This window comes from Mixophyes fleayi, chromosome 4 (assembly GCF_038048845.1).
Source record: "Mixophyes fleayi isolate aMixFle1 chromosome 4, aMixFle1.hap1, whole genome shotgun sequence".
Taxonomy (NCBI): domain Eukaryota; kingdom Metazoa; phylum Chordata; class Amphibia; order Anura; family Limnodynastidae; genus Mixophyes; species Mixophyes fleayi.
In genome coordinates, this window is record NC_134405.1 from 99,068,309 (window position 1) to 99,078,401 (window position 10,093).

Here is a 10,093-nt window from a genome sequence, read left to right on the forward strand (position 1 = left end):
CTGAATTCCACTAATACCCATTGCCTGATTTCAGGAACTCATAAAGGGTAGGTGAGCCATTACTATTAGTACATGCCATTCCATTAGTCACTGCTTGCTATACAGCTTGCAATCATGCACATGCTAGTCTTTAACCTTACCATATACATTTAAGAAATTTGGGTTAGCAAAAAACAGCTGGATTTTCGGTTGGCCACTTCTTTTTTGTCACATTTTTAGTTATTTATTTTTCACCCTTAGTGGATTCTTAAGAAAAGACAGAGTTGGAGATATGATCAAGTGTATGTTTATATAGAGCAGAACATGTAGAAGCAAAGAGGTTTTTTTTTAATTTTGTGTAGATTCTTTGCTATGTATTTGCTTTTTTTGCTATGTGTTTTGTTCCACTTGCAGTAGAAGTGTCATTCTCCATGATTGGAGCGTAATAAGGAATAATTGTGCCTGAATAATCAAAAAGAACAGCTAGTTAAAATATATTTGTTACAAAAAAGACATACTGGCACTGTAAAACATGAACCTAAATGACTGATTCTTCAAATATGTAGATGGATATATCTAGATTAACAAGGTTTAAGGGAATAGAGCATAACAATTGCCTTAAATATGGTACCCACATAAAAACGTGATCCTGTGATCCTGTTCTTTGTTGTATTTATGGGAACCCTAGTTAAAATGAAGCCTTTCCTCTTTATGGTGTATGTCAATGCAAAACAATGATTTGTTGCATTGTCTATACCTGTACACCATAGTTCTCTATACTTTATCTATTGGTTTATGTGTTTGGTTACAGAAACGTCCAGCAGGAACAGAGACCACAGAAAATGAAAACTGCAAAAGGATAAAATCCTCATCTCTGGATGGTCATTTTCCTGAACGACGCTCTAGTTCCTCAACTACCCCAGACATAAACTCTAGGCAGCCGAAAGGTTCTGAGGTTGCCAAAAGTCTGTGTCCTGTGCCCAATAACCACAGTGATTTTTCACTACAAAGTCACAAAAAACAGAATTCCCACCGAACATTGCAGCAGAGAAACCATCACAGAGAAACACACAAAAGGACAAAGCCTTGTGGCGGGTCAGAAACTGACAATGTAAAGCTTAGAGAGACCGCAAGCCCCGTTCCTCAGGTGGACAATGGATCTAACTGGCATAAACAAGAGAAGAGAAGCCATGAATCCGGTGAAGAAGAAGAGGATGATTGGGAGGAAGAAGCGATCTTGCTGGAGAAATGTCTCACATCTCCAGAAGGTATAAAATATGGATGGGATTTATTCTCCTTTACAATATATTCTGACATAACGTTTGCACTTCCTTACTTCACTCATAGACTTCTCATTGTAGCCAAGAAGACAGGGTGATAGAAACAGCTTCACTTACTGTGTGACACATTCACAGCTACGATCTTATAAATGATAGAGTAATATGCTACAACATGTCTGTATGTAATTAATGTTATATTTGTATATTCTTATCTTTGTTATGATCCCATGATCTTATCCATGTGACAATGGTTTCCTCACCCAAAACTACCCTTATCCATCCTCTTCACTAATGCAGGCGGACAGTTTCCTCAGAGAATTATATTGCCATCTTATGGTTGTAGGGACACCTTTGTGGTCTACTTAGTGACTAAGGCTACACAAGTTGTCACCTCCATAGGATGCTTTCTCTAAATCTATCCCTACCTACAGATGAGTCATTTAGGATGATTGAGCTGTGACTGACTCATCTGTTCTTAGGCATGGGTATCTGTACAAGTACAAGGAGTCTTTCTGAATATAAAATCTTAGTAACAGAACAACAACCGGCTGGGAAGGAGATAGCATTATTTCATACAATGCCGACTACATTATAGCATCTAGACTGTTACCTACACCGTTATAAGTGTCACAACCTTGTAGGATACTATGGTAAAGATCCAAATTAAGATGAATCTACATTGTAACTTGGTGGTACACCATGGCATTGCTATGTCATTTTTTGCAAGGAAATTTGATGAACCTGTATTTTAGCTTTAGATTATTTTATTACCTCTGCATAAAATATGAGTGGACTTTTAGCTGTGTTAAAATGGTCATCATCACTGCTCCTGTCGTCCTCAGACTTGGACTGATTATTTAAGCTATCTGAACTGGTCTACTGGCGAGCAAGGGAAAAATATCTTTATTTCTTCTCTTAAGTTATGTATGCCAGAGCCGGATTTAGACCTCATGGGGCCCTAGGCAGGATACTGTTTTTGGGCCCCCTCCCTGAAACAATCCATAGCACTATATCTTTGCAGCCTACCATATACCCCTATAGTTACGTATAAGTGAAAGCATGTGCCGCCGCATGCCTACCATATACCCCTATAGTTAAGAAGATGTGAAAGCATGTGCTGCCGCCTCAAAGGAGGTGGGGGTGTGGCTTGCCTCTTTGGGGGCGTACCTAACATGTGAAAAGAGCAAGGCCACCCTGCTGCAGAAAAAGGCACCCCTAAATAATTACCGAGCAGTCCCGTTTTTTTAAGTAGTTGGGTCAAAACAACCTAATAAGTATTTAAGTCAGGACAGAAATATTAAATATTAATATTAAATTAAGTTGTTTGCAAAAATAATACGCATAAATCCAAGGATGTACCCTTGTCACTTTTGTCCCTCAATCATCACACTATGCCCATTTATTGCCACTTTTGTCCCTTCAAAATATCACCTTTGTGCCCTCTCATTGTCACCTCTGGGCCCCCTCACTGTGTCACCTCTGTGCCCTCTCACTGTGTCACCTCTGTGCCCTCTCACTGTGTCACCTCTGTGCCCCTTCACTGTGTCACCTCTGTGCCCCTTCACTGTGTCACCTCTGTGTCCCTTCACTGTGTCACCTCTGTGCCCCTTCACTGTGTCACCTCTGTGCCCCTTCACTGTGTCACCTCTGTGCCCCTTCACTGTGTCACCTCTGTGCCCCCTCACTGTGTCACCTCTGTGCCCCTTCATTATCACCTCACACTATGTGCCTCCGTTTTACTTACCTGTCTTTGTCTCTTTTGTATTCCACTTTTCTGTCTTCTGGTCTTCTTGTCTTCCTGTCTTCTTTTTTCTCCACCACGCAGCTCCTCGGTTAGTCCTCACACAGTGGCCGGAAACAGACTTTAAAAAAAAACAAAAAAACAGTCACGTGATCGCATGACAGGTCCCAGCAGTCTCTCCTCCTCTCTGTTTCCCCTGAATGAGGAGGAGAGACTGCCGGGACCTATCATGCGATCACGTGACTGTTTTTTTTTTTTTAAGTCTGTTTCCGTCCGCAGTCTCTTTTACTATGTCGGCGGACAGAGAGGTATGGCAGGCGGAGGGGAGCACTTCTCCGCCTTGCCTACCCTGCTCACCGCCAGTCCTGACTGGGCCCTCTGGGGACCACTAGGCCCTAGGCAGTTGCCTAGGTTGCCTAGCGGGAAATCCGGCCCTGATGTATGCACTTTATTTTGACTCGGAAGTAGATCCCATTATTATTCACAAAGGAAGAAATGTCTGTGGTCAGGCCTGAAACCAGACACAATGTCAGTGTACTAGATAGTAGTTACTACAGGAAATGCTGGTTCACACATATTGTAGATGAAGCTATTATAGTTGTAGTATTGTTATTAATAAAGAATGGTACACGTCACATTACATGTGTGCACATCTGGTGACACATTAGGTGGCATGATTTCAGTGGTCGAAATGGAAATTTGGAAGTGGCGGTTTGGAAAATCTAATGGGGATGTAAGTGAATGGACTCTGATAGTGTTAAAAGGAAGGCAGTAGGAGAAGTGACAATATGGCATATCACTGTATACCAGCACACTTCCACCACTGTTTGATTCTTTAGTATAAATGTTTAAGCCATAGCTTGAATTGCGGTCCATGGGTGTGTTGGAGCGGATAAATATACAGTATTTGCCTTGGGCAAACACACATGTACAGAGGCTATATATCAGGGGTGGGCAAACCAGTCCTCAAGGGCCAACAACAGTTCATGTTTTTAGGATTTCTGTCTGTAGAAACAGCTGGGATAATTACTGACCCAGCCAAATAGATTTTCTCAGCTGTGCATGATTAAAGAAATCCTAAAAACATGAACTGTTGATGGCCCTTGAGGACTGGTTTGCCCACCCCTGCTATATATGCATCCTGTTAGCTAGTCTGGTTACATTTTAAAATGGCAAAACATATCCAGCAATGTTTTCTGAGATGTATCTATTTTAGCAGACTATTGTACCCATACAAAGCTGTTTTATTGTGATTTCATGTAAAGTGCTGCTCTGGGTCTGCACACCTGTAGTGCGCTTTGTTCCAAAGCAAACATGGGCTGATGGATAGATGGTAGAAATGTGCACGTTGTTTCATACAGTCTCTTAAAAGCGTCATCAGAATTAATCCTAGAGCAATCAGAAATTCTCCATGTAAGAGGTTAACCCTTTACGTGACTGAGAGACCTTTGACTGGTGTCATTGGTTTAAGAAAAGGATGGCTGCTGAGTGGGCAAGGCACTGAAAGAATAAGGTTTCATTATACTATTCTGCTGCGTTTTGGTACTTAACTTAAATGTACTTAGCTAGTTATAGCAATAGAACGCCCCATTGGCACATTAGCAAAGCTGACATCTGCATCATTAGCAAGCAATTGTTGGGAACTGTTATCTATATTGCAAAAATAACCCTACACATCCTTGATATGTGCAGTGTCGAAAACAAGTTGATAAGTTGTATATTTGGATTGTATTTTCATATTGTCATATTCAGAACACCATGCAGTAGAAGTTAATGAAATGTGTGAACATACGATATGATGTCACTGGCACCTCAGTGATGTCACTGGACCTGCTAGATTGATAGGCTGCATTCTCATTGGTTCTAGTAGCAAAATGGCTGCATCCTCTGTGTCGAGGCCTTGAGTCCACTTTAATTGCATGGCTGTTTGCTGAAAAGTAGTCTGCTTGACAGAGTCCCTGCGTGCCACTAAAAGAATATAGATTTTGTATGCTGTGCTCAAACATCTCTGCTACGTGTTTATTTTTCAAAGACATAACAAATTCTTGCCTTTAGCACTTAGTGACATTCTACTTCTTTTCTAGAAAACGAGCAGCTTTCAGAACCAGCACTGACCTCCCAAGAAATTCCAGATTATTTCAAGTAAGTTTCCCACGTAAAAAGAAGCATTTATCTAATGGATGCTGCTCTATAACTGCTTACAGAAGGTTTCCATAGGAAACAATATGGACAGTGAAGGAGCAACAGGTATACACATCCCAGCCCTCACAATATCATGTTTCTGACATGACTGGGTTTCCAAACACTCAGAGCTAATGGCTTTTGAACTTGGGTGAAATCCTCAAGATGGGCAGCACGGTGGCTTAGTGGTTAGCACTTCTGCCTTACAGCACTGGGGTCATGAGTTCAATTCCCGACCATGGCCTTATCTGTAAGGAGTTTGTATGTTCTCCCCGTGTTTGCGTGGGTTTCCTCCAGGTGCTTCGGTTTCCTCCCACACTCCAAAAAAAAACCACCATACTGGTAGGTTAATTGGCTGCTAACAAATTGACCCTAGTCTGTGTGTGTGTTAGGTAAGTTAGACTGTAAGCCCTAATGGGGCAGGGACTGATGTGAGTGAGTTCTCTGTACAGCGCTGCGGAATTAGTGGCGCTATATAAATAGATGATGATGATGATATTATCAGGAGAATGAGGCAGTAGTTTTCTATACATGTTCCTTCACTATCCATATCATTTCCTATGGAAATCATTTATTGGGCAGAAACATTTAGATACACTTATTCTAGACTAGAGTGTACCTAACCACTATTCATCACAGATGCCTTGATTAAAATTCATATATTCTTTGTGTGTTTGGGCACCAACACCATGTTACTGCCCCAATGTATGTGCACGCATCAGAAACTGATATAGCACAGAGTTTAAATCTAGGTACATTTATGTCTACAGTAATTGGACAGACGTCATTAATTTTGTACGATGTTAATAATTATTCAGGTTTTTTTCAGTTTTATTTCCTGCTTGCTGAATTGTTTTCTTTTTAAGGGAGATTATTAGATCCTGATTTTCAAAGCGTCTTTAAAGACAACTTTGGTTTTCAGTTTTACTTTGAAAAATAGTAATTAAACATTGACTTGGCCAATGTTTAAAAAAAGCATCAGGATTTGCAGCTACTTGTTTTAGTTCAAAAGATGGGAAGTGTAATTTAATGTTTTGCAAAACAAATGAATCAGTGGTCCAAAAATACAATAGTCTAATATCCAACATTTCTAGCAAAAAGGAAAACTTGTCGTGTGAATATAAGTTGTCTCCGCTCCCTTTACATCCACAGCGTCTTGTCCCTTGCTAGTTGTGTTCATTAACCTTGCTTGGAGACCCCCTTGGCTGGTGACAAGAAGTAATATTCGAGGTTAAGTACAGTATGTATAAAGAGATGGGTCTCTTGGCGCAACATACGCTCAGAGCAGCTTAACTCCATCGATGCTGAGGAGGCATACAGATGGGACACTGCCAATCAGATACTGTTTCTATCCGCATTAAGATATATTGGAGTTAGTACACAAGGAACTTCAGGCTTTCATCCCGGGGCTATACTTAATATGGTGAACACAGCGCTAACAGGTCTTGTCATTGGAACTAGCGATCCCTCTGCAAAACTGTTGAAGAAAATGTACGCTGGACCACAGACACATCATGGGCCATAGTCCATCACCCATTACTGTTGTGTATCCACGGCTATTTGCATATTGAATTCTTTCTACAACTCACTAGAAACATACATTTAAATAAATATAAACAATCAGTTAATATATATATATATTCATAGACACAGACATGGGAACAGATTTTATACAGTAATCCTTTTATCTGTATATACTGTTTATGAGGGAACAATGCCACCTATGGACATAATTCTAATGGCTCCTGCCAAACATAGGTATAGTGTGTTAAACAATGCATACATTGTTTCTGAAATAAACATTTTTCTTCATCATAATGCCTTTTTATGTCCGTTTTAGAAGCCATGTATTTTTATACTCCTTTACTGTATTAGTATGTTTGAGCTACACAATTTGAGCAATGTCTGCCAGTTCATCCTCCAGTAATACACACAAAATACAGCTGTAGACTTAGGGGCATATTCAATTGACGGCGGAATCGCCGAAAATCCCGCGCTCCAAAAATATTACCGTTAATACGGTAATCCTGCGCATAAAAACCGTTAATACGGGGTATTTACTCGCTGGATTTCAGCTCGCAGCTCTGAAATCCAGCGAGATATTACCGTATTAACGGTAATATTTTTGGAGCGCGGGATTTTTGGCGATCACGATGAGAATTGAATATGCCCCTTAGGGGGGTATTCAATTGACGGCGGGATCGCCGAAAATCCAGCTCTCTAAAAATATTACCGTTATTACGGTAATCCTGCTCGGGAAAACTGTTAATACGGTAATTTACTCACTGGATTTCAGCTCGCAGCTCAGGAAGCTGCGAGCTGAAATCCAGCGAGATATTAACGGTAATATTTTTCGAGCGCGGGATTTTCGGCGATCCCGCCGTCAATTGAATATGCCCCTTAAAGTTTCATAAGTTCTTATATCAGCATCTGTGTAATACCACATAATTGGGTTAGTTTCTTCCTACACCCACAAAGTGCTGTGTGACAGGACCTCCTCCAGTGTAGACTGCTGCAGATGAATTTTCAGAAACACAGGACAAATTTGCCATCTAGTGGTTGATTTGGAAAATCACATACGTGTATGTCCATTTATGTAGTTTTCTTTGAGAAATCCTAGTCGGTTCAAAGAACAGAACAGATTAAAAAAACAAACTATTAAAATGGAAAGATTAATTAGTAACTACATTTAATGATCTAAATGTCCCTTTTTTTTATGGCATGTCTAGTAAATACACCACAATTACATCCGAAGATCAAAGGAAAATATACGAAGAGGACTTTGCTTCTGACTACACAGAGTATCTGGAACTTCATGCCAAGATTAGTAAAGTGCTGGAGAGATTCATGCAGCTAGGCTCAAAAATGAAGAGGCATCAGCAGGGGACAGTAGAGCACAAGGTATGTATATACTGTGATATACAAGTAACAATTTCTGCTTCTAATTTCTTCAGCACTACTAGGGGAAAAGCTGAAAAATCTTGATAGAATCCATATGCTTAATGGATTCATTTTCAATAGTATTTTTATTTGCTTATTGTTGTAATGGACAGTGTCAGGAAATACACAGAGATGTCAGTGAAGTATGGATATAGAGTAATTCATTGTTTTATTTTAATTATTTTTATGGGAGACATGAAAAAGAGCCTTCGGTGGTAGAAATGGATATGACTGCCTGGAGGGCATTTAATACGTTGATCGTGATTGATATGTACTAATAAAACAGCAATTGAGTTATTTAAAATATTCGGAAGTATTAACTATAGGATAACAGGTCTAGATCACTCTTTCTAGGATAACAGGATCTTTCCAAGATATTTAGGTGAATTAAGCCAAAGGTACATGGCATAGTATCTGGGGAAGTACAGGAACATTGACGAAAACTGTTACAGAAGAAAAAGATGGTGTTAACAATAGCAACCAATGACTTCATTTTTTTGAAGTGCAGTATAGAATTTCCACACCCCTCTATACAACTAATGGAACTGTACATGTACCTCCCATTGGGACCTTCAACAAGTAATTTGCCTTATACTAACCCTGGGCATAGTCCCTTTGTACTATGCAGGCCTCCATGCTCATAGTGAGTCTGTGTGTTAGGTCCCCTCTGATTGTGTGAGCTGTATGATGTAAAGTTCCCTGCTGAGTGGAACATGGAGAGGAATAATAGTCCTGAATACACATACTTAATCAAATATTGTTTTAAAGTAATTTAAACAATGTGGGTAAATTGAAAATAAACCTAATAAGGTACCTTCCACACTATACTAGCAACACTAAGGGCTAGATTTACTAAACTGCGGGTTTGAAAAAGTGGAGATGTTGCCTATAGCAGCCAATCAGATTCTAGTTATCATTTATTTAGTACATTCTACGAAATGACAGCTAGAATCTGATTGGTTGCTAAAGGCAACATCTCCACTTTTTTCAAACCTGCAGCTTGATAAATTTACCCCTAAGTTCATTTGGAAAACCGTTGGTATGTGGGGTGTAGTTCTAGCACAGGAGAGTGAGACACATGAAGGGTAATGTAATTATATTGCCAGTTTTCAGTCTGACTTTTTATTAATGATATTGTTCAAAACTGCATGACAGGTACACTTTATCAGTGTCCTTATTTTCTTATCTTAGATGGTTGAAAATAAGATTGTGACAGAATACAAGAAGTTCAAAAAGGTGAGAATACTTCTCTATATAGGTTAAAGTTTTGAGATTCATGTATATTGTATGGCACTTACCGGCACAAGGTTCACTTTGCAATTTCTTTTTTGTGGGGTTTTTAGACCCATTGGAAAAAACCTAAAATAAAAACTTTAAACTGAGAATAAAAAATACAACTTATGAAGGAAAAAGGAATGTGTCTTATGTGCATGCCTTTATTATTGCAAACACAGCATTAGAAAAAAAACAGATTATCAATGCATTACTCTTGGAAATGCTTTAACTTTGTTGGCTTAGAGTAACAGTAGATTGAACAAAATGTAAAATTCAATTTTAAATCAGGCTACTTCCACATCCATTCTTTCATTTAGTTCAGCAAGAACCTTTGTGCTTTTTCATCTCCTGAGCCTGTCTTGTCACCTACAGCACTCTTAATAACGTCTTCTATTTTTAATGACTTTGTGAGGTCTATGTATTAAGGTGCGATCAGCCATTAAAACGGAGAAAACAGCAGTTTTCTCCGTAAAATGGCCTTTGCATAATGGATGAAGGGTTTTTAGTTGGAGAAATCAAAGATTTCACCTGCCGTAACCCACTTAGTGCATCTTAACGCTGTCCCCATAGATTAATATGGGGACTGCGTAGTTCTGTAATGCATCATTGCAGAACTTACTATAGGAGCCAGCTGAAGCCTCTCCAGCTGGACCCCTCACCTGTGTGAGTGCTATGTACATAGTACTTCTTCCATTCA

At 39.5% G+C, this 10,093-nt stretch overlaps 1 protein-coding gene across 1 annotated transcript in view; it reads left to right on the forward strand.

Moving 5' to 3' along the window:
- The window catches only part of ELL3 (elongation factor for RNA polymerase II 3), a 110,886-nt gene that overhangs the window by 85,546 nt on the left and 15,247 nt on the right, over positions 1-10,093 (forward strand). The window contains exons 8-11 of the mRNA XM_075207848.1: positions 791-1,247; positions 5,085-5,142; positions 7,911-8,082; positions 9,313-9,357. Coding sequence (XP_075063949.1) covers positions 791-1,247; positions 5,085-5,142; positions 7,911-8,082; positions 9,313-9,357 — 732 coding nt within the window. The remainder of the gene's footprint in view (positions 1-790; positions 1,248-5,084; positions 5,143-7,910; positions 8,083-9,312; positions 9,358-10,093) is intronic.